Raw genomic sequence first — 25309 nt, 5'->3', positions numbered from 1 at the left:
TTTCGGACTGCAACAAAATGAAATCGTGAAACTTAATAGAAAACGGAAACCAATAGACAATGCTTTATGATACTATAGACATACCCTTCTTTGATAGATATCGCTAAGGTTGTCATACTCAATGCAAGGACTGGATGTTCCAAATCTACTACGTGACTATGCCCGCCACTACCATGGTTGTGATTCATGTGCGATGTGCTGCCAATTATATCAGGAGCAGAAGACATAACTCCCTGAAACAAAGAATTCAGCACATTATGTCCATGCATAATCATGTCTTACCAGAGTACCAGTCATCGAGAAGAAACCATCTATCCATTGTCAAAAGAAGGTACCAACCAAAGAATGATACTCCCTCCGCTCCATAATTTGAACTAAAACCACGACAAGAATTATGGAACGGAGGGGGTATTACTTAAATACATAAATTTTGCATGATTGTTAATGAGAAGTATTAGACCTGAAGAACTTCAAAAGAATGCCAGGCAATCCCACCTGCGGTAATCAACAGCATACTCGAAATTCCAAGAGCTCCTAAACTCTCGAACTTTCCATGACCTAGGAATGGAGAGGAAATGATGATAGGTAAACCTTCAATGTTTTGTGGACACAAGCAGAGAATGTGGTAATAAAATGGCATTGTTGTATGTATTGTTTACTACAACTTGGGGTCATTCAAGTAAAATGTTAGAAGCAGTAGCATAATGCACTTTCCTGTTTTATTTTTCTTCTGGATACGGTATGCACATAGAGCATGCATGTAGGTGCAATGGTGCACTTGCACAAAGAGTGAGAACTTACATGTTACATATGATAGATGATACTCTTCCGACCAGTAAAAAACATGAGGTAATTAATACTCAGATCATGACATATTCTGAGCTCTAACTTTCTTTATGGGCCTAACCATAGTTGCCAGAAATCCGGGTCGACTGGGTCGAGGGACAGGGTTGAGGGTCGAGGGTCGTCACCCCTCCGGAACGTGGTACGACGAGGGGTATACTTCTTCGGAATGCTGTTTGGGGACGTGGATCGCGATCTAAAAAAAATTGGGTCATGACTCCGGTACGATGCATTAATAGTGGGCCATGGTATACTTCCCCAATATTGCAAGAAGGGAAAAAATCCCGCTTAAAATATCACAACAGAGGAATATAGAAAGATTAAAAAGGTGGGGCCAAAAGTCAGCCGAGTATGGCGTAATTTTCTCCATCTGCCATTTATTCTTTTGCCCGGAGCATTGGTCGCAGGACTGATCTCCCCAAATCCCTCTTCATCCTCTTCACATCAGTTCATCCTCAAGGCTAGTCTAGTACTCCAGTCTGCCATGGATCCAGCCCCAAGCCTCCGAGTCCGACCATCAGCCTCTACCTCTCCTCTTTGCCTTGCCTCTCCCACAAATTCCTTCTCCCTCGTGTTGTAGAAGGCGTCGGATTCTAAAGGGTCAAGCAGCTCGTCGCTTGCATACGGCATATCAACAAAGGGACAGGGATAGGGGATGCCGCGTACGTCAGTGGACGGCTCGCTGGCCGGCATGGAAATAGCGTACCGCGGAAGGGCGGACTTCGACAGTCCGGCGGGGGTCAGATTTTTGGAGCACACTGGTAAGCCTTAATTCTTCATGAACTCCCGTAAATCTTATTGGTTTCTTCGCAATCTCGCATATTGATTTGGGTAAGAATCCATCGATCATGGTCACGATCCGGCAATCGACCAAGCTCGACCGGACCTCGTACCCGACCCTCGATCGGGGTCGATCGACCCCGGGACAGGAATCGCGCCCTCGACCCGCGAACCAGGCTACTATGGGCGAAACAATTTGAACTGAAAAATAACAAATAATCTATATCAGCAGTGCATGGGTGTACAGATGTAGAATGTACTGAGAAGAAAACAACGATTATGTGCGTATATATCATACATGTGGTGATTCCATATTCCAGCATGCTATCCAGCTCTCTCTCCTACATTCCCAGCACCGTTTTTGAAAAAACATAATAATCCAAAACCTCGGTTTCAAAATGCATGGGCAATGAATACTTCGGTTCCTAAAAACCATAGTTTTCATCAGTTTTGACAAAACCACCAATGAGTTTGGCAAGTGATGTTTTGACTCACTGTGCCTTGCTCAACTATACTCATTGAGCTGATCTGCATGTAGAAACGGCGCCCAATGCATGCAGCAGGTCAAGCACGTCAAATACCCTCCTAGCTAGCCGGGGCAATTATTTTTGTTAGGAAATATGCAACTTGTATTTCCAGAAGGCCATAGGCCACTATATATATATGTGTACATGTGTGCAATATGCAGAAAACCCCTTATACAATAGGGTAAATACGAAAGGTTACATGGCTACATATGTAGTACTCTAACACACACACCCCCCTCAAACTCATGGTGGATTAACAACACTGAGTTTGAAGAGATAGAAGCCATGTTGTGCTCTAGTCTGAGCCTTCGTCAGAAAATCCGCCAATTGTAACTCGAAAGGCACATGCTGAAGAGCAATAACCTGATCCTGCACACCAGCGCACACATAGAAAGCATCAACACCAATATGCTTGGTGAGCTCATGCTTTACAGGATCGCGCAATACTAATAGCACATGTACTATCAGATAAGCGCAGAGTAGGTGTAGTGACAAAAACACCAAAATCCTGAAGTAACCACCGTAACCAAGTCACCTCTGCCATCAAAAGAGCCATAGCTCGCAACTCAGCCTGTGCACTCGAACGGGAAACTACGGTATGTTCCTTCGTCTTCCAGGCAATGAGAGAACAACCAAGAAAAACACAGTAAGCAGAAAGTGAACGGCGATCTGAAGGATCACTACCCCACATAGCATCCGAATAGGCCCGAATAGGCCTGAATCCGCAAAGAACTGGAGCGAGGAAAAAATAGACGGTGAGAGATCGTGCCCCGAAGATATCGAAGAACATGAAGGAGGTGACTATAGTGAACCGAGGTGGGAGCGGAGACAAACTGACTCAGAATATGAAGCGGATAAGAGATATCCGAACGAGTGACAGCTAGATAGACAAGACTGCCAACAAGATGACGAGAACGCGTCGGATCAGGCAGGAGGTCACAATCAGTATCACGAAGGTGAACATTGAGCTCCATGGGAGTCTCAACAATGCGCTCGTCAGTAAGAGCAGCACGAGCAAGAAGATCTTGGATATACTTTTCCTGGATATAAAAAAACCATCAGAGGTAGAAGAGACTTCAATCCCAAAAAAGTAGCAAAGAGGTCCAAAATCGGACATCAGAAACTGCTCAGTAAAACGGGCCTTTACAAAGGCAATATACTCGGGGTCCTCACGAGTGATGATCATGTCATCAACATAGAGAAGAAGAAGAGTCCGACCACGAGAAGAAAAGTGGACAAACAATGTCGGATCATGAGCACTTGCTGAAAAACCAGCAGCAATTACAACAGAGCAAAACGCTCAAACCAGGCACGGGGGGCTTGCTGTAATGCCCCAAGTGTAACCTTGCCATGTTTGGATCCATGATGTCATGCTTGGTGTTATCATTTCATGTGATCATGTGGCTTACTTTCATGTCTTCTCTCATGCATCATTTCATTCAATGCATCATGTCTTCTCCTTGTGTGGTGTTGTTGTTGTTGGTGTTGGTGTGATGATGTGGTGTTTGCAAGCTTGAGTTTGAAACTATGTTAGTTTCAAACTAGATTTTAAGGGCCCTTCCTCTCTATTCTTTTGAGCTCAAATTTACTTGCTCCAAACCTGATTTTAAAATGTAGTCCTTTTAGAGCCTTTTCTTGTGGTTGTGGTGATGTGACTAGGGTGTTTTAAAACTTTGCTTAAGTGGGGTTATATTCACAAAACAGATTAAAATAATTCTGTTTTGTAAATATTTTAGTGCTCCAAAAATCATCTTGCTATTTTATTTAATTCGGTCATAATTCCCTTATGACCAGGGTCATTTTATTTTTATTTTTTGCAAACCTAGATTTCCCTAGGAGATTATTTCTTGCTCTGTTTTGTTTTAAATGGGAAAAAGGAAAGGTTTTTCCTTTCTTTCTTTTTGGCGCCACTGGATGGGCTCTCTCCCATCCCAGGCCCATCTCTCTCTTTCCCTCGCGCGGCGGCCCATCTCCCCCGTTCCTCTCTTCTGTCTGACGTCGTCGTCTTCGTCTCGCTTTCCGTCAGGTTCAGAGAGAGAGAGAGCGAGTGTGCCGTCGTCTCACGGACATCGAGGCGTCCCTCTCGCCTCTATATAACTCCCCCTCGACGTCTGTACCCTCTAGGGTTCCTCCTAGCCGCCGCCACCTCTCTTCCCATCTCTCTCCCTCTTCCCCCGTCAGGTAAGCTCCAGTGTCAGTGAGATTCAGGGTGTCGCCGCCGTCGATCCGCGTCCCTCTCGTCGCCGGCAGCCTCTCCCCGCGGCGTCCGAGGCGTCCGCGAGCATGGTACCTCCCACCGTCCCGTTCCCGTCGCTAGAGGGGTGGATCCCCCTCTCTGGCGCTCCCTCCACGGCGACTCCGTCGGGCCGGAGCAGTACGCCGTCGAGCCGCGCCTCTGCTTCCTCTTCTTCCTCTACGTCGTAGCAGGTCGTCCCCGAGCACTCTAGGGTGAGCAGCTCCTCTCCTCCTTCCTTCTCCCTCGCGCGTAGAGTACCAGGGGCTGTAGCGTCGCCGTGCTGTCGCCGTCGCCGCCGTGATACAGTGCTCTGTTGCGCTGCCGTAGCGGGCCTCCTCCTGCTGCGGTTGGCATGGGAATGGATCCTAGTGAGCCTCCTCTTCCTCCATGCTAGACCCCCCTTGTCAATTTAGGCCGTAGCGTCGCCGGTGGCCATCCCCTGTTCCGATCGCCGTCGATCTGTAGTAGGTTCAGAGGGGGATGCTCAAAAGAGCAATGCCCCCCTCTCTGTTAAGTTCGATCGTGTAGCGTAGTGGTAGGGGCAGTTTTGCTGCTGCTGTTGGTCGTGGGTTCGAGTCCCAGAGGCGCCCCTTTTATTTCCTTGTTTTGTGGTTCAGTAGCTCGACAGGGGCAGGTCAAGCCGCTTGTTCTCCCTTCCCTGTCGTAGCAAATGTGGCTAGCCCAGTGGTGTGGTGTGCTGTTGCACCAGAGGGGATCTGGGGTTTGAATCCTTGTACACCCCCCTTTATTTTTTTTGCTGTGTTGTTTAGTTGTTTCACTTGACTTGGCTTGGGCAGAAAGTTGATGTGCTTATAACAAAAACCAGTATGTTTTACCCCCCCCCCCCCTTTATTTTAGCTTGTGGTTGCTTGTTGTGCACTTGTAGGTGTGAATATGTGAGTATGGTATGCATGGTATGAGTGTAGTTGATGCAGGTGTAGGTGGTGCTTGTGTGTATGTGTTTATGAGGGCATATGCACTAGTGTGTGCATGTGAGTAAGTGTGTGGGTTACCCCCACATAGTTGTGCAAGTGTGCACCAACACATGTATGTGTGTGTGTGGTGGTAGTGTGTGTGTGTGTGTCACACACACATGGGCAATTATGCTCATGGTTGCATTAGTAAGCATGAGGTGTTCTTTTGAACCCCTAGAGTGTGTGAGTGTATGTATGTGGTAGTTTTGTGAGTGTATGCTTGTGTGTGGATATGCATGTGTGTATGTGGTCATGCATGTGTGTGTGGGGGCATGAGTGCACCATGCACTTGTGCATGAGGGCTAACCCTTCATGCTTGCCACTATGGTGTGATGTAGTGATAGATGAGCTTGTGTATGTGCATGTGTAGGAGTAGGAGATGCTACATATGATTTCTACACATGTGATATGCTCTTATATGCTTATGTTGATCTCTATGTAGTTTTTCGAGCTAGCTTTGTGCCTACTTGTCCCATGCAAGTACTCAGGTATTATATATGCTTTTGGGGTAGAATCATCCAGGAATCCACTGGTGGAATCAAATTTCACTTTGAAGCAATTTCATAAACTGTCATTTTTCTGTCTTGATGCTATGTTTAGAGCTTGGTGCCATGTGGTGTGTTGGGCCTATGAGGATGAATCCTTGTTGTGGCAGTAGTGGGTAAACCCCTCTACAACATGGAGTCTTTGTTTTATACATAGGAGTTTGTATGAACTTGTTGTGCCTTGTCAAAGTTGACACTTGGCTGAAATAGTCAGCTTATTGATGTGGTTGATGTGGTTGATGTTGCTGAGAAACTGTTATTATTTTCTTCCCTTGTTGATGTGGTTGCACAAGCTCGTGTGTTGGAAATCAACCCCTGCAACAAACTAAGGTTTGTGAGCTTTTGGGGTTGTCTAGCTCTCTGTTAAATTTCATGCACTTTCACTTCCTGTAGATATCATTTTGGAGGCTGTCAAAATGCTTCAGAGCATAAGCAGCTGGTGAAAATCTGAGATTTTCACTACGTCCCAGAAATATGTTGTTTTTGTCCAAGTTTGTGTCCATAGATATTCTTATGTGTGATGCCTTTGCAGTAGCTTCTTGCTCAGGCTTGTAGAGCTTTTGAATGACTTTTGCCACATATCTTGTTTGGCTCATTTGGGTGGTTGTAGGTACTTTGAATGTTGTAGACAAACTGCTATGATGTTGTTTAGGACAGATTGCATGTTTTAGTTGTTTTGAAGCTTGTGTGAGTATTGTTGGTGGTGTGGTGAGTTTCTTTGCACCACCCCACTTATATTTGTTTGATTGATCATGTGGCAACCTGGAAACACCAGAAGAGTGCCATTGGAGTGTGCTTGTGGTTGATTTGACCCGTAGGACTCCATATCTTGTTTCGTAATTTCCGGTTGATCCGTAGCTTCGTTCTCAACGTTCTTTATACGTTTTTGCATCGGTTTCTCGTGATGCACCTGTTCATACCATCCTCATGCATGTCAAGATAGCTTAGTATGAAGTTCTATCCAGAAGTTTATCTTCTCTTCTCATGCATATGCAAGTGACTAGAATAGTGATGCATGCTTCATTCTCATCTCATGCATAATGTTGTTTGTTGCATCATGTTGTGTTGGTGTTCATTGGCTGTTATTTTTATTTTGGGTAGCACCGGGATCGGAGAGCGAGTACGTGGATTCTAAAGAGTACGTGCAGGACGATCAAGAGCAGTTCCAAGCTGAAGACATCACAGGCAAGATGACCGTGACCTTGATACCGTATCTAGCTTTGTTATGCTTAGAATCACGTTTCCTTTGATAAATGCTCGCTGCCTACCACTTGATATAATTGCCTCCTGATATTGCCATGAAACCCAAACACCATCCCCTCCTAGCTAATGTTGTTTGGCTAAGTAGGCTTGCTCCTCTTCTAATGGTTAGCTTTGCTAGTTGCAGGTGTCAGCTGTCTCATGTGATAACATGAGTATTTTGATATCATTATGATTAAACTGCTATTTAATTAATGCACCTATATACTTGGTAAATGACGGAAGGCCTAGCCTTCTGTCGGGTGATTTGTTCCGTTATTGCCGCCTTAGTTTCGGCTACCGGTGTTTGATTCCATAACTGATCGCTCCTAACACGTTCGGGGTTGTTATGGGAACCCCCATGATAAATCGTGTAGTGTTAAGGCTTGTCCGGCAGGACCCAACATTGGTTTTTAATTTGCTAATCACCTAATAATAATTTGCTACCCCGAGGATTTAATCAACAACCCGGGCCAGTGCTCCTCATGAGTGTTGGTCCAAACTAGAGCACTGTGCGGGGCCAACTCAGGGCAACTTGAGTGATTTCTATCAAGCCACTGTACGCGTCGCTCATCCGTCATGTCCTGAGACTGAGATACGCGGATCTTATCGGGATCGTCGACACGACGGGAGGTCCTGCTAGATTTGTCTTACCTTAGCGATATATCTTCCGTATAGGAATCCCGGTGAAACTTTGGGCCTCCTCAAAGTTGAGGTTTTCCTCTAAGGAATCCGACGAGATCACGAGATTCGTGATAGAGGATTATTTTACGGCCCGTGACCGTTTGTGATGGACTAGTTGGAGCACCCCTGCAGGGTTTAATCTTTCGGAAAGCCGCGCCCGCGGTTATGTGGCAACATGGATAATTTGTCAACATCCGGTTATAGATAACTTGAATTAACTCTAATAAAACTGCCAACTGTGTGCGTAACCGTGACTGTCTCGTTCGAAGACCTCCCTTCGATCGGGAACACGGTGGGGTTATGTTTGACGTAAGTAGGTGTTCGGGATCACTTAGTGATCACCTAGTCTTCGACCGCTCGCGTAGACCACCATATCAATAACTCCGATCTTCGTAAGTTAGCCACCATATATGCTTAGGATGCTGCAACCTAAACACTGAACCTTCCTCACCCAATAACTTGACTAGTTTCAGTACCAAGGTCATCCGATTTCTGAGTCCCCGTGGCTCACAGTTTACTACAACACCCCAACAGGTACAGGTACGCCCGACGCAGGAGATCCAGATGGCACACAGCTGGCGTGGCAGTACGATGAGGAGAACAACCGTCTGTACGTGAACTATCCGGAAGACTGAGGCCGTGGTCGTGATCGTGGGCGAGCATGCGGGATATCGTAGTCTTTTCCTTGTTTCATGTAGCCCGTAGCGGGACTATCTTGTCTGAATAATTGTGTGGATGTAAACCTTATGTTACTATGTCAGATGGCAAATGTATCCCCTATTTGTCAATCTTAATTTATGTTTCTGCTATGATTATCTCGCTTGCGAAACGCTTAGATGGGCCTCTTTCCCTTTTGGGGCATCGCCCCCTAAATAGGAAAGGGCCGCATCTTAGTCGCTACACTTGCTTAAGGCCATAGAGAGAGCGACGAAGACGACATACCATGCCATCAGAAACATAATACCCAGGTAGTGGCTGCATGTACACCTCCTCACGCAGCTCATCATTAATAAAGGCATTCTTAACATCAAGCTGAGATACAGACCAGTGACGTGCAGAGGCCACGAGAATAAGTGTACGAATAGTGGTCATATGGTCACAGGAGCAAAAGTCTCGTTGTAATCACGACCATGCTCCTCCTAAAAGCCACGAGCCACAAGACGAGCTTTGTAACGCTCAAAAGAACCACCGGAGCGAGTCTTAACCTTGTAGACCCACTTAAGTGATGGGACGGACACCGGGAGGAAGAGCAATAAGATCCCATGTACCGGTGCGCTCAAGAGCAGCAATCTCCTCTGCCATCGCAAACTGCCATTCAGGATGAACAACAGCCTCACGATAAGAAGTCGGCTCAAGAACAGCAGCACCAGCGACGGGAAATCCAAGGCGATCAACGGGCGGACGAGGACGAGGACGAGAACGCAAGCCATAGGTAGGCTGAGACGAGGAGGACGACACATCCGCAGAGGCATCCACATGAGGTGAACGACGAGTGAAATACTGACGAAAAGATGAAAGAATACAAGGAGTAATCGCCAAGGTAGAATCGGGGGGTCGAGGCGAAGAAGTCACCGGAGATGAAGGTGCAGAATCCGGTGACATGCTATGTGAGGAAACCGTGGGAGATGGTGGCGGCAAATCGGTAAAAGGTGGAGAAGCAGAGGTAGTGGAACGAATAGACAAAGGCTCGATGGGGGTGACAGGTCTGTCAGGAAAAGTGAGGAAAGAGATATCCTCCACTGAGAAGGTCGAGGAAGATGGGCGCGGGTAGAAGGGACGAGACTCATCAAAAGTCACATCCAGAGAAATACGCATCCGACGACCGATATGATCCCAACAACGATAGCCCTTATGCTCATCACTATAGCCTAAGAAGACACACTCAACAGACTGAGCGGTCAGTTTGGTGAGTTCTCGAGGGGCAAGAAGAACATAACAAACACAATCAAACAAACGAAGCATCGAATAATCGGGAGAACGATCAAAAAGACGCACGAAAGGAACACCACGCTGTAGAGCAGCGGAAGGTTATAGATTGATGAGATAGGTGGAGGTGAAGACGGCCTCAGCCCAAAAATGAGGTGGGAGAGAGGCAACAATCATCAATGCATGAGTCAGTCTCAAGAAGGTGACGATGCTTGTGCTCAGCCACGCCATTCTGAACGTGAGCACCAGGACAAGAGAACTGAGAAAGAGTCCCTTCAAGAACACCACACAACATCTTAGAAATATACTCGCCAGCGGAGTCAGCACGAAACACACGAATGAGCGAAGAGAACTGAGTGTGAACCATGGCAGCAAAATGCTTATAAATAGACAACACCTCACTACGAGAAGTCATAAAATAAAGCCATGTGTAACGAGAGAAATCATCTATGAAAATCATATAGTATCGATGACCCCCTTTCGAAGCGAAGGGAGCCGGACCCCATACATCAGAATGGACTAAATCAAAAGGACGCTCAGACACTGACTCGCTATTTGAATATGGTAACTGAATCTGTTTGCCAAGACGACAACCCTGACATTCTAAAGAGACATCTCCTGAGACAGACCATAGAAGACCTCGACGAACTAAAGACGACAAACGAGAACCACAAAGATGACCACGTCGATGATGCCACTTCTGGAAGGAAACGGTAGGGGAGGCAACCGAATCGGAGGAACTGGCGAGAGTGATAGCAGTGCAAGGAACATGAAGCCAGTCTAACTCCCAAAGACCCTGAGAATCACGGCGGCGAGGGCCAGCCCCAGCCAGAGTGTGCGTGCGACGGTCGGTTCATGTAGAAGGTCCACGTAGCATCCAAATAGGCCTGAAGCTGTAAAGAACTATAGCGAGGAAAAAATAGAAGGTGAGAGATCGTGCCCCAGAGATATCGGAGAACACGAAGGAGGTGACTATAGTGAACCGAGGTGGGAGCGAAGACAAACTGACTCAGAATATGACCCGGATGAGAGATATTCGAACGATTGACAGCTAGATAGACAAGACTGCCAACAAGATGACGATAACGCGTCGGATCACGCAGGAGGTCACCATCAGTATCACGGAGGTGAACATTGAACTCCACGGGAGTCTCAACAATGCGCTCGTCAGTAAGAGCAGCACAAGCAAGAAGATCCTGGATATACTTTCCCTGGGATATAAAAAAGCCATCAGATGTAGAAAAGACTTCAATCCAAAGAAAGTAGCGAAGAGATTCAAGATCGGACATAAGAAACTGCTCACTAAGACGAGCCTTTACAAAGGCAATATACTCGGGGTCGTCACCAATGATGATCATGTCATCAACATAGAGAAGTAGAAAGAGTCCGACCACGAGGGGAAAGGTGCACAAACAGTGCCGGATCATGAGCACTTGCTGAAAAACCAGCGGCAGTCACAACAGAGACAAAACGCTCAAACCAGGCGCGGGGAGCTTGCTTAAGGCCATAGAGAAAGCAACGAAGACGACATACCATGTCATCAGAAACAGAATACCCAGGTGATGGCTGCGTGTACACCTCACTGAGCTCACCATTAAGAAAGGCATTTTTAACATCAAGCTGAGATACAGACGAGTGGCGTGCGGAGGCCACGGCAAGAAGTGTACGAATAGTGGTCATATGGGCCACAGGAGCAAAAGTCTCGTCGTAATCACGACCATGTCCTGCTGAAAGCCACAAGACGAGCTTTGTAACGCTCAAGAGAACCATCAGAGCGAGTCTTAACCTTGTAGACCCAATTACAAGTGATGGGACGGACACCGGGAGGAAGAGAAACAAGATTTCATGTACCGGTGCGTTCAAGAGCAGCAATCTCCTCTGCCATCACAAACTGCCATTCAGGATGAACAACAGCCTCACGATAAGAAGTCGGCTCAAGAACAGCAGCACCAGCGACGGAAAATCCAAGGCGATCAACAGGCGGACGAGGACGAGAACGCAAGCCATAGGTAGGCTGAGACGAGGAGGACGACACATCCGCAGAGGCATCCATATGACGTGAACGACAAGTGAAATACTGAGGAAAAGATGGAAGAATACAAGGAGGAATCGCCAAGATAGAATCGGGGGGTGGAGACGAAGAAGTCACCGGAGATGAAGGTGCAGAATCCGGTGACATGCTAGGTGAGGAAATCGTGGGAGATGGTGGCGGCAAATTGACAAAAGGTGGATATGCAGAGGTAGTGGAACGAATAGACAAAGGCTCGAAGGGGGTGATAGATCTGTCAGGAAAAGTGAGGAAAGAGATACCCTCCACTGAAAAGGTCGAGGAAGATGGGCGCGGGTAGAAGGGACGAGACTCATCAAAAGTCACATCCCAAGAAATACGCATCCGATGACCGATAGGATCCCGACAACGATAGCCCTTATGCTCATCACTATAGCCTAAGAAGACACACTTAACAGACTGAGCGGTCAGTTTGGTGCGTTCTTGAGGGACAAGAAGAACATAGCAAACACAACCAAACAAACGAAGCATCGAATAATCGGAAGAACGATCAAAAAGACGCTCAAAACGAACACCATCCTGTAGAACAGCGGAAGGTTGTAGATTTATGAGATAGGTGGAGGTGGAGACGGCCTCAGCCCAAAAATAAGGTGGGAGAGAGGCAGCAATCATCAATGCACGAGCCGTCTCAAGAAGGTAACGATGCTTGCGCTCAGCCATGCCATTCTGAGCATGAGCATCAGGACAAGAGAACTGAGAAAGAGTCCCTTGCTCAGCAAGAACACCACGCAACATCTTAGAAATATACTCGCCAGCGGAGTCAGCACGAAACACACGAATGAGCGAAAAGAACTAAGTGTGAACCATGGCAGCAAAACGCTTATAAATAGACAACACCTCACTACGAGAAGTCATAAAATAAAGCCATGTGTAACAAGAGAAATCATCAATGAAAATAATATAGTATCGATGACCCCCTTTCCAAGCGATGGGAGCCAAACCCCATACATCAGAATGGACTAAATCAAAAGGACGCTCAGACACTGACTCACTATTTGAATATGGTAACTGAATCTGTTTGCCAAGACGACAACCCTGACATTCTAAAGAGACATCTCCTTAGACAGACCCCAGAAGTCCTCGACGAACTAAAGACGACAAACGAGAACCACAAAGATGACCAAGTCTGGTAGGAACCGCTAGGGTTCTACCGGGTCTAGGGCGGAGGTTGTAGGGGATGAAGCGAAGCTGACGAGGGCTGGAGCGCGGCGGCCGGCGGCAGGGCGCCGTTGCGTGCAAGAGGGAGGCGGCGGCGGTGGAAGGCGGCGGCGCAGCTAGGGTTCCGGCTCCTCTGGGAGCCGGGCAATAGAGTTATGACTATATTGCTTAATTCTCAAAAGAGTTGTTTACATTGGTTTATATAATCTCGATAACTTGGACTCTAAGATAACTAAGATAACTTGGACTCTAAGATAACTTGGACACTTAGATAAATAACATAACTTGGGCTAAGCCCGTAACTAATCCTGCCCATTGGGCCTCCTCCATTGGTACGTAGTACCGGTCATAACATCTCTCCCCGCCTACGCAAACAGCTCGTCCTCGAGCTGACGAGCTGGAAGTCTGGATAGTGTTGACGGAATTCGTCACGCTGCTCCCAAGTCGCGTCCTCCTCTGGAAGGCCTTCCCACTGGATCAACAAATACCACACCCCGCGACGTAGTTGGGCCCACAACACCTTTGCTGGCCCGGGAAGGAGGCGCCGTCGAAGGTCGGGGGTAGTGCCGGCGTGGCTGCGGTGGCTCCCCTCGGAAAGGCTTCAGGAGCCCCACATGGAAGACGTCGTGGATGCGAGCACCGCCCGGAAGCTGAAAACAGTAGGCCACCTTTCTGATGCGCTCCACTACGAAAAATGGTCCGGCGTAACGCGGCCCAGCTTGCACTTCGCACGCGGGTCAAGGGACTACGTAGAACGGTGAAGGAGACGCAGCCACACCCAGTCGCCCACCGCGAACTCCGCCTCGCGGTGGTGGCCGTCATAGTAGTGTTTGGCCAACTGTTGGGCCTGAACGAGGCGTTGGCGCACCTCGGCAAGCATCTCATCATGGCTGTGAAGAAGATCACCCGCCGCTTCTATCCTAGCCGTCTCCGGTTCAACCGGTAGGATGGGCGGGGGTGGTCGGCCATAGACCAGCTCGAACGGCATGGCGCGCAGGGTTGAGTGATAAGAGGTGTTGTAGCAGTACTCCGCCCACTCAAGCCAGTCCACCCAAGCACGAGGACGATCACCTGTAACACATCGCAAATACATGGCAATCACCTTGTTGACCACCTCGGATTGACCGTCCGTCTGAGGATGGAACGTCGTGCTCAAGCGGAGCTTCACGCCCGCCATCCAGAAGAGATCGCGCCAGACATGTCCCGTGAACACCGGGTCCCGGTCACTGACGATCGAAGAGGGAAACCCGTGTAGGCGAACGATGCCGTCGAAGAAGGCCCGGGCCACGGAGGTGGCGGTGTAAGGATGGCCAAACGCGATGAAGTGGGCGTACTTGGAGAAGCGATCGACCACTATGAGGATGACGGACTTGCCGCCCACCTTGGGGAGGCCCTCAATGAAGTCCATGGAGATATTGGCCCAGACCTGAGAAGGCACCTCCAAGGGTTGTAGCAGCCCTGCTGGTCGCTGTATCTCCGTCTTGTTACGCTGGCACGTCGCACAAGACCGCACCCAGTCTCGAACCAGGGCCCGATCGCCGGGGATGTAGAAGTCGGTGCGGAGACGGTGGAGGGTCTTCTGCACACCCTCGTGGCCCGCCGAGTGGGCCAGCAGCAACACCTGATGACGGAGGTCGCCGTGATCCGGCACAAAGAGGCGTCGCCCATGCAGGAGCAGGCCCTCCGCCAAACGCCACGGTTCCTCCAGGTCACCGGCATCGAGGCGCTGCCGAAGGGACTGCGCATCGGGCGCGTCCGTGGTGGCCCGGCGGATGTCGTCGAAGAGGGCGAACGAGGGCCCTGAGCGGATGGAGAAGGCCACCCCGTCGGAGTCGCCCGTGTCAGCGTCGTGGTCGTCGCAGCGGGATAGGGCGTCGGCCACTGTGTTACGGCGGCCCGGACGATACTCGACGGTGAAATCGAAGCCAAAGAGCTTGCTGATCCACTGGTGCTGCGGCACGGTAGACAGCCTCTGGTCCAATAGGAACTTGAGGCTGTAGTGATCCGTGCGAATCCGGAACGGCCGTCCCCAAAGATATGGTCGCCAGTGGCGTACGGCCTGCACCAAACCAATGAGCTCCCTCTCACTGGCTGCGAGCTTGTGATGGCGCGCGGTGAAAGGCCTGCTGAAGAAAGCGAGGGGTTCGTCACCCTGATGAAGGACGGCGCCCAACCCCATGCCGGAGGCGTCGCAGTCGACCATGAACGGTCGGTCGAAGTCGGCCATCGGAAGGACGGGACCCGTCGTGAGGGCCCGTTTGAGGGCCTCGAACGCCTCCGTGGCCTCCACATCCCAGGCGAAGGCGTCGCGTCGTAGTAGGCGCGTGAGCAGGGACGCGACGAGGCCGAATTCCTGGATAAATTTCCGATAGTAGCCTGCGAGGCCCAGGAAGCCGCGGAGAGCCCGCGGGGAGTGCGGCGTCGGCCAGGCCGCAACGGCCGCCACCTTGTCAGCGTCCATAGCAACACCCTCGACCGAGATGACGTGGCCGAGGTAGGTGACGGAAGGCGTCCCAAACGAGCACTTCGAGCGCTTAAGATGAAGATGGTGCGCTCGAAGCTCGTTGAAGACGATGGCGACGTGTTGAAGATGTTCTGCCCATGTCGTGTTGTTGTTAAGAATGTCATCAAAAAAAGAGCACAAACCAACGCAAGTAGGGCCGGAGGACGCCGTTCATCAAGGCTTGAAAAGTCGCGGAGCGTTGGAGAGGCCAAAAGGCATCACCAAGAACTAGAAGTGGCCGTGATGAGTCCGAAACGCCATCTTTGCGACATCGTCCGGGTGCATCCGCACTTGGTGGTAGCCCTAACGGAGGTCGAGCTTGGTGAAGAAGCACGCCCCATGTAGTTCGTCCAGGAGCTCGTCGACGACCGGAATGGGAAATTTGTCTTTGAGCGTCTGGGCGTTAAGAGCGCGGTAGTCGATGCAGAAGCGCCACGAGCCGTCTGACTTGCGAACGAGGAGGATCGGCGCCGAAAACGGTGAAGTGGAGATTTGGATGATGCCCAGGGCTAGCATCAACGCGCACTGCCGTTCCAGCTCGTCCTTCTGCAGCTGGGGGTAGCGGTAGGGACGCACCGCCACCGGCGCCGTGCCTGGCAGGAGATGGATGCGGTGGTCATACACCCGGACCGGCGACAGACCCTGAGGCTAGTCGAAGAGGTCGTTGTGCTGTTGCAGGAGATGGTCCAACAGAGGGTGCGCGGACTCGGCAGCAGTCGCGGCCAGCTGCGGCTGTGGTGTCGCTGGTGAGGCGCCAGAAGGTCATCGTCATGGCGTCGAAGTCCCAGAGAATGGGACCCAGGGTCCGCAAGAAGTCGACGCCGAGGATGAAGTCGAAGCAGCCCAAGTCGATGCCAGCGCATGTGATGGTGAAGTGTCCGTCGCCGATGGTGATGGGAACGTCCCGAGCGAGCCCATGACATCGAAGACGGTCGTCATTAGCCACGGTGACCCGCAGTTGTTCCCCGCCCGTCGGCTGAAGTGCCAAGCGGCGCATGGTCGACTCGGGCAGGAAGTTATGTGTGGAGCCCGTATCCAAAAGGGCCAGGAGGCGCTCGCCGTGGTTCATCACCGGCAGGAGCATAGTCTTCTCCGCTCGTATACCCGCGAGGGCATGGAGGGAGACCACGAGAGCTGTCGCCGGTGCCGGTGCGACCTCCGCAACAACTGGTGCGGCCAAGTTGCCGAGCTCGTCAGCGGGTGTGTCCTCCTCGACGTAGTCGGTCGCCTCCAAGTAGAAGAGGCGCGGGCAGACGTGACCTGGCATGTAGGGCTCGTCGCAGTTAAAGCACAGCCCCTAGCGACGGCGCTCGAGCTGCTCGGTCGGGGTGAGCCGGCGGAAGGGCCGCATCGAGGCCGAAGTGGTAGTCGCAGGAGGGACCGGGGGCGGACGTCCCGGCACAGCCGTAGGCTGGGGAAACCGGGTCGGCTGTCGGCCACTTCGCGTCGGCACCGCCTGCTGCAAGGCCTGCGCGCGACGTTCGAAGGCGCGGACGTAGTACATGGCCGTCTGGAGGTCCTGGGCCCCCGAAGCTCCACGTCCACGCGGATGTGATCCGGCAGACCACCGACGAAGAGCTCGGCCCGCTGCTGAGCCGTCACGCCTGGTGCATGGCACGCCAGGGCCTGGAACCGGTCGGCGAAGTCCTGTACCGTGGAGGTGAAGGGCAGTCGGCCGAGCTCCGCCAGCCGGCTCCGTTGTATCGGAGGTCTGAAGCGAAGGAGGCAGAGCTTGCAGAAGCGTTCCCATGAGGGCATGCCGCCCTCGTCCTGCTCGAGGGCGTAATACCACGTCTCTGCGGCGCCTCGGAGGTGATATGAGGCGAGCCAAGTGCGGTCCGATGGGAGTGTGCGTTGCCCCCAGAAGAACTGCTCACACTGAGTGAGCTAGTTGAGGGGGTCCTCTGTACCGTCGTAGGCAGCGGAGTCAATCTTAGCGAAGCGTCGTAGTGTCTGAGTAAGACCGTCGTGTCCGTACTGCTCGACAGTGCGGAGCAAGGGTGACGGTGTCGGGTCGGTGCCCACCGGGGGTCCCCCGGGGGAAGACGGCCCGTCGCGGCTGGCGTAGGGGGCCGCAGAGCTGGAGCCCCCCCCCCCCCCCGCGCTGTACTGCACAGTGGTCGCCGGATGCTCCGATGCCATCGTATAGACCGGCGGCGGAACGGACCCGGCCAACTAGGCGGGAAGTGGGGACGGTGAGGGCGGGAACCAGACCAACTGGATCAGGACGCCTGCTGGTGTTGTGGCCGGTGGCCCGGCGCTGAACTGCGGCGGCCCCGGCAGCTGCAGCGGCAAGGGGGCGGCCGGCGCAGCCGACGCCGCAAACGCCTGAGTCGGCCAGGGCGACCAAGGCGGAGTGGTGGCTGGTGGGGGCGGCAGCTGCAGTGACCCGGCGATCGCGGGGCCTGGCGGTGGTGGCTGTTGCCAGGGAAGCAGCTGCAGCCCGGCGGCGGGGGCCGGCAGCGCCGTCGGTGGCGGACCGTAGGGGCCGGCCAGATAAAGGCGGATCCCCTGGACCGCGTGGCGAAGTCGCGCGGGGCCCCCGTGACCTCCTCCGGGGTGTAGATGACAAGAGTCGGGGCGGCAGTGGTAGCCGGCGCGGCGGTGGCGGCCGCCGTACCCGGCGGCGCGATGGAGATGGTCGGCAGCGGGGTGGTGGTGGCGGGCGGGAGGGTGGTGGCGGCCGGCGAGGATGACATGATCGGCCTGGAGTCTCTAGATACCAAATTGGTAGGAACCGCTAGGGTTCTACCGGGTCTAGGGCGGAGGTTGTAGGGGATGAAGCGGAGCTGGCGAGGGCTGGAGCGCGGCGGCCGGCGGCGGGGCGCCGTTGCGCGCAAGAGGGAGGCGACGGCGACGAGCTAGGGTTCCGGCTCCTCTGGGAGCCAGGCAATAGAGTTATGACTATATTGCTTAATTCTCAAAAGAGTTGTTTACATTGGTTTATATAATCTCGATAACTTGGACTCTAAGATAACTAAGATAACTTGGACTCTAAGATAACTTGGAGACTTCGATAAATAACATAACTTGGGCTAAGCCCGTAACTAATCCTGCCCATTGGGCCTCCTCCGTTGGTACATAGTACCGGTCATAACAAAGTCGATGATGCCACTACTGAAAGGAACCGGTAGCGGAGGCAACCAAAGCGGAGGAACTGGCAAGAGTGGTGGCAACGGAAGGAACATGAAGCCAGTCTAACTCCCAAAGACCCTGAGAATCACGGCGGCGAGGGCCAGCCCCAACCAGAGTGTGCGTGCGATGGTCCTGGACAGAACAAGAGTCAACGTCAAGGATGACGCGACAACCAGAATCAGTTAGTTGACCAGCAGAAAACAGATTCATGGTAAGTCGAGGAACATGAGCAATATCAGGAACAGAATAAGGATGGTAAGATTGCCTTTACTAGCAACAGAAAGAGTACCATCAGCAGTGAGGACATGAACAGGAAAATCAAGCGATCTAAGAGAGGACAAAGTGGAAGAATGAGAAGACATATGAAAAGAAGCTCCGGAATCCAGAACCCATGGGAATGTACCTGGCTGTGTAGAAGATGGTTACTCAGTGCAGGAAGCATCAGTCACAGAACCAGTACCCTCGAGGAAGAACCTGAAGCGGTGAGCAGACGCTTAAGTCTTTGAATATCCTGCTCAGTCAAAGCGGTGGCTGAAGATGTCGAAGTAGAGGACGACGTCCCTGAAGATGATGATCGCACCTTACGCAGGTGTTTCTTCTTCTGGAAGCACTGAGACTCGACATGACCATCCAGGTTGCAGTAGCCGCAATGTGGACTGGGGCGGCCCGAGCCGCCAAGAGGAGTGGGCAAGAGCGGCAGAGCACTCGAGCGGGACGAGTCGATGCAATAGGTGGCATAGCAGGAGCTCTAGCAGCGAGCATAGAGGGAACCTCAAGTAAACCAGCACCATGTAAGCGAGTCTCCTCAGCACGAATATCTGAAAGTGCCTCCGTGAGAGAAATACAGCCACGAGCAAACAACTCAGCACGCCGGGGCTCAAACTCCATACGGAGCCGAGACAAGAACTCGTAGACATGATGAAACTCCAAATTGACCTGTACAGCTTGGCAACACTAGCAAGTATGACAACCAGCACTACAGAGAGAATCAAGCTGGCGCCAGATAGCAGAACTCTATGCATGGAAATCATCAACAGTGGAGTCACCCTGCTGAAGGGCATGCTCCTAACGGACCACGGACAAGTATAAGGCATCACCAGAGGGTTCATAACGCTGACGAAGACGGGTCCACATCTCAAATACAGTGGGCAGGCCCAAGAAATCGGAAGAAAACTGAGGCAGAACACTAGCGGTGAGAACAGCGGCGACACGGACATCATCATCAAGCCACTGAGTATAAACTGACAGAGCATCATGATATGTGTGAAGGGTCTCCTCATAAACTGAAGCCTGCTCATCATAAGCACGAACAGCAAGCTTAGCTGGATCCTTCGCGGCCTGATTAGCATCCGCGGGAAGAACCGGTGGCGTCGGCGGAGTAGGGGCAACGGGAGGAACCGGACGTGGCGGACAGCGAACCTCGCCAGGAAGAACACCTCATAGACGGATGCCATGCATATGAATGCGCATAAAGCCAACGAACTCGGTGTAGTTAGTGCCATCAAAAATCACCGGACAGCGAGGAACGACGATATAGCCCGATGCTGCAGACTTTTTTTTAGTCCGCAGCCCACAGCAGAACCAGTAGCAGCGAACAGAAGGACCGGGAATCAGCGGTTGGCAACGAAATCCAGCGGCAGCAGACCACCACCAGCGGAATCTGGAACCACCAGGCCCAGAATCCGGCAAGGGCGGCGGCGAAATCCGGCGAGATAGCGGCCAGATCTGGCGAGGGCGACGGACTGGTGGCGGTGTGGCGACGGGATTCGGCGACGGCTGGAGCGAACCGGGGCGACTGGATCGACGGGGAGGAAGATTCTCGCGCGGGATCCCACGTCGGCTGGAGCGAACCGGGGCGACTAGATCAGGCGACTGGATCGACGGGGAGGAAGACTCTCGTGCGAGATCGAGCGGCTTGGCATAGGGATCCAGCGGGGATTGCTCTCCTTAAACGAGAGCCCGAGAGCGAGCGATCCTGGCGACGAGATCCAGCGGGACTCTGGCAGCGGAATCGAGCGGGACTTGGGAGCGGACAAGACTGCCTTCAGCGGGGAACAAAGCAGCCATGGGTAGAAGAGACAGCGTCGGCGGCTGTGCGGAAGATTGGATCGGGAAGAGCACGAGTTGCACGTGCGAAAAAGAACCTAGGCTCTAATACCATGTTAGGAAATATGCAACTTGTATTTCCAGGAGGCCATAGGCTAGTATAAATACATGTACAGGTGTGTAATATGCAGAAAACCCCTTATACAATAGGGTAAATACGAAAGGTTACAGGGCTACAAATATAGTACTCTAACAGTTTTAAGCATGTGCATGCGCCTATATGTGCTCAGAATCGGTTAGATAGCTAGCTTTAGCCTGCTGCGTACGAGTGCTCCAACGAGCATCTATATATTCCACGAGAGTTTGTTTGAATCCTGTGTTACACGTGTAATTTGCAGCCAGCGATCTGATACAAGTGTGCAAGATCGCAAGAAGAATGTAACATGCGCGTCGTTTCTGTAGACAAACTGACAACCAAACCTGAAACGTCTAATAATCTGGAGCACTTTGTTGAAAAGACAATAGATACAGGAATCGGAGGCGGCAATCGCATTTGATCACCTTTGGACCTAGACGAGCAACGAGTTCTCTCAGCTCGGTTTAGAAAAAAGAGGTTCCGACCTCTTTTTTAGATACTGCAGAAAAACACAGTATGACAGATACCTTGGTATCTGAAACTACAGTATTTGTTTTATCCAAACACCTCAAAGTATTTAATACCAAAGTTTTTTCAAACCACAGTATTTTCAGAAAATTGCAAAAATACTTTGCATTCAAATGCACCCTATACCATTTATCTCCTCTTGAGTATATTGATTATTAGGAATATGAGATAGACTAGGATTTGTCCTACCTTGTCTTGTATCATTGTACTCCTATATATATGCCCATAAGGGTCAAGCAATACAACAATTATTCCACCAATCTCTCTCCTTTCTAACATGGTATCTGCCGCAAGTTCCTAGACCTAACCGTCGCCCAACGCTTCCGCCCCGCACGCCGCCCACCGCTTCCGCCCCGCACGCCGCCCCCGGGCGGTCGGCCACCATGACCGTCGCTAGGGGCCGTGCCGCCCGTACCTAGGGTTCGTTCGCCGATCGTGTTGACCGGCTGCCCTAGAGAGTCTTTTTCCCGACCTCTTGATCTGGATTTTTCTCTCTTCCGCTTGTCGCTTTGATCGGCGTTTTCTTTTTGGTTTTCCGATCTAAGATCGGTTTGCATCGACCGCCGTAGCCATCGACCACCGCGCCTCTACTCCGACATCGACTTGACGCGGCAGCCCTTCCACCAACCCGGCGGCCTCGCGTGACACGGCGGCCCCTCACGGTTGTTGATTGCGCGTTTGCTCGCCCATCGCCCTGCACCGGCCGTTGCCGCCCTTCTCCGACCGGGACTGCTTCATCACCCACCCGCCTCCACCGTCGCCTCGTACAGTCGGGCACCGGCTGCCTCGTCCTGGCTGCATTGGGCCAACTCCCGGCTCTGGCTGCATCGGTTGCCTCGGGCCGGCTACCGGCTCCGGCCGCGTCGGCCTCGCCGCCTACCTCGGGCCGGCTGCTGGCTGGCGGCTATGTCGGCCTCACCGGCTGCCTAGCGCAGCCTGCGTCGTCGGCCACGTCAAGTCAGCTACCGTCGTCGACTTCACCTCGGACGCCGCCACCCCCGCCTCCACCGAGCGACGTCCCCGACCTCGCGTGCGATCGGGTTGATCACCCGCACGTCCGTGATCCACCTCATCTACACTGTGCGATCGATCTGGCCCGTCGGTTGCGCGCGCCTCAGCATGTCCCGTAAAGATTGTCCCGAGTAAAGCGTGCCCCTCCACTAATCGAGCACCGGGTTGCCGCTGCGTCGCCCCGTAAGGCCGCAATGCCGCCGCCCTGTGGTTCTCCCCGCGGCTGCACCGACTCTAGCGTTGCCGCTACGTTGTCCCCTTTGGGTCGTAGTGCCGCGACACGCGAGCCACCGCTACACCGCCCTTTTGGGCCGTAGTGCCTCGACACGTGGTCACCGCCGCCGCCCGATGCCGTTCCCGTGGCTACACCGACCCGCGCACCGCCGCTACACCGTCCCTTGGGCCGTCATGTCGTGGCACGCGGTCCATGCTGCCGCCCCGAGGTCTTCCTGTTGTCGCCCCGACCAGCGCGCTGCCGCTTCGTCGCCCCATCGAGCAGTAGCGTCGCGGCGCGCGGTCCACTCCACCGTCCCCGTGCGTCGACTTTCTGTGGTATGCGCCGCGACGTCTCCTTCGGCACGGGAACGCCATCGTCCGCGCCGGTCTTCGTCACGCTGTCGGGTTCTTCCTCGCCTACTTCGAGCATCGCTGCCTTGTTCCTAACCAGCCGCCGCCCTCCTTCGGCGTCACTGCAACTCGCCCACCCGAGTCGCGCCGCCCGTCTACCCCCTTCATCTCCATCCAGCACCAGCTCATCGCCAGCATCGCCGTCGTCTACCCCGAGCACTTCGTCTACTCCGACCACCGCGGGCTACATCGGACCCCGCCGATTTGCACCGGAACCGTCCTCGAGTCCTTCTCTGCTAGCCTCCTCGACATGGCGTACCAGCTTGTGCAGGTCCCCGTCTACGCATGCCCGGTGCTGGGAACACCGACGTGTGCCTTCGTCCTCGATGTGCTCCCACGCTTGGCAAGCCTGGAGTGGCGTATTGCCAACATCGACTTCGTCCGTCTACCCATGCCCGGTGCTAGCAACACCGATGCATGCCTTCATCCACGATGTGTCCCCGGGCTTGGCAAACCCGACGCGACGCGTCTCAACTATGTCTTTTTCCCGACGCACCGCTACTTCGACACCGTTGCGCCCATGACTAACCCGGTGCCTCCTTGCGCCCGCGGCTCCACGGCGACTACCTCGACACCGGCTACCCCGACTCGACATTGACCACGACGTTCTTCACACGACTACCTCAACCACAACTACACCACCCTACGCTCTCGGCTACCTCCACATCGGCACAAAGGGCTACCACCTTTCTTGAGCAACCTCGGTTTCCACTCTAGCCACAACTACCGCGATGCATCGACCGTTACGACTGTGGGGGGATGACCGTCTGCTTACCTTCGGATTCTTCTCCACTCTCATCGTCTGCGTCGCTACCGTTGTGACTGCGGGGGGATGTTGAGTATATTGATTATTAGGAAATATGAGATAGACTAGGATTTATCCTACCTTGTCTTCTACTCCAATTTGATCATTGTACTCCTATATATATGTCCATGAGGCTCAAGCAATACAACAATTATTCCACCAATCCCTCTCTCCTTTCTAACATCTCCCAACCCACCAGCCTACACTGCGGATTAATTATATTTCTAAAGCATGGAAGGTGGAAAGTATCCTTGATGAATTGATCTGGGAATTAGTTCTTGCATCTGAATCCTCATGATAGTTTCGTAGTGTGATGTTCGCATGTATTAGAAATCAAAACAAGCTGAGTTGTGCGGAACTATGGAAACATGAATCCAAACTGTTGGTTCTGTTAAAGAGGGAAAGTGCAGTCTCTCGTATGCCTGCACAATTGTTTTCCTCGAGAAAGTGGGAATTGCGAGCAGACAGAGGTTCGGACTGACCATACGGATGATCCTTGTCTCTAGGAACCTTGGCCGCCTTGTACGACAGCAGAACCACCCCACTCAGCACCTGCACAGCTAAAAATCCTGCACGATTAACATCGATTCAGAAAATGGCTGCGCACTTGTTCCGGAGACGTACGATGTCAGAGAGGGAGTGAGCGGCGTCGGCGGTGATGGCCCTGCTGCCGGAGAGGTAGCCGGTGATGGCTTTCCCTACGGTGAGGACGACGTCAGCAGCGAGGCCCAAACGGAAGATCTTCTCAGACGCCTCGCCGCTTTCCTCGCCGCGGTCGCCGGAGTGGCCACCGTGGCCGCGGGCAGGAACGAGCCAGTTGCCGCCGCTAGACTCACCCGGCGAGGCGAGAGGGGCAAGCACGCGGCGGGCGCAGGCTGGGGAGAGGTGTCGCGCACGGCGGGAGAAGGCGGCTCGGGTGATCCCGCCGGCGAGTTGGGCGAAGCGGAGGCCCATTCGCGGAGGGGAGGAGGAAGTGCGTTTGTGCTTTGATGAGAATCGTTCTGGTTTTCCAGATCCTTCGGGGTGGCGTGAGAGCACAGATCTATCTTGTTACCGTAAAACGATTTTTCATACTTTTACAGTATGACTTTTATTTCAACATAACAGATCCCGTAAAAATATTATTACATGATTCCGGCAAAATTACATAAGCCTTTCTAAAGGCGTTCACTAAATTAGGGCGCCGAGACACGTTGATCCCGACCGCGTTCATCGTGAAGGTTCTTGCTGTGGCTTGTGCAGACTCGAGGTCTTCACGGCACAACGTTGCTACTCGTCAATTTGCACTAGTTGCGTAGCGCTGAGGCCGCCGAGGTTGCTTGACCGCACGTCGAGAGGTTCAGGAGCTACGCCTCGAAGCGACGGGCGGACTCTGTAAGTGCATCTAATGACTTTAGTAATTTTAATGGTTTGAAAATTTATAGATTAAGAGATTAATGTGTTTGTAAGTGCACACAGGTTTTATAAGTCGTTGGGGAGTTTAAGTTATACGATGAATATCGATCCCTAAAAATGTATTTCTTCGGTTGACTTTGGTC

General features: G+C 52.5%; 1 protein-coding gene across 1 annotated transcript in view; it reads right to left on the bottom strand.

Moving 5' to 3' along the window:
- Nucleotides 1–24791, bottom strand: part of LOC123448650 (metal tolerance protein 2) — a 29715-nt gene extending 4924 nt beyond the window's left edge. The window contains exons 1-4 of the mRNA XM_045125612.1: nt 24396–24791; nt 24254–24323; nt 461–558; nt 85–233 (exon numbers count right to left, since the gene is read on the bottom strand). Of these exons, the coding sequence (XP_044981547.1) occupies nt 85–233; nt 461–558; nt 24254–24323; nt 24396–24725 (647 nt within the window). The 5' untranslated portion in view covers nt 24726–24791. The remainder of the gene's footprint in view (nt 1–84; nt 234–460; nt 559–24253; nt 24324–24395) is intronic.
- Nucleotides 24792–25309: the final 518 nt, after the last annotated feature.

The sequence above is a fragment of the Hordeum vulgare genome, chromosome 4H (assembly GCF_904849725.1).
Source record: "Hordeum vulgare subsp. vulgare chromosome 4H, MorexV3_pseudomolecules_assembly, whole genome shotgun sequence".
Classification (NCBI taxonomy): Eukaryota; Viridiplantae; Streptophyta; class Magnoliopsida; order Poales; family Poaceae; genus Hordeum; species Hordeum vulgare.
Note: the sequence above shows the minus strand (reverse complement) of the source record. Positions and strands in the feature narration are given on the sequence as shown.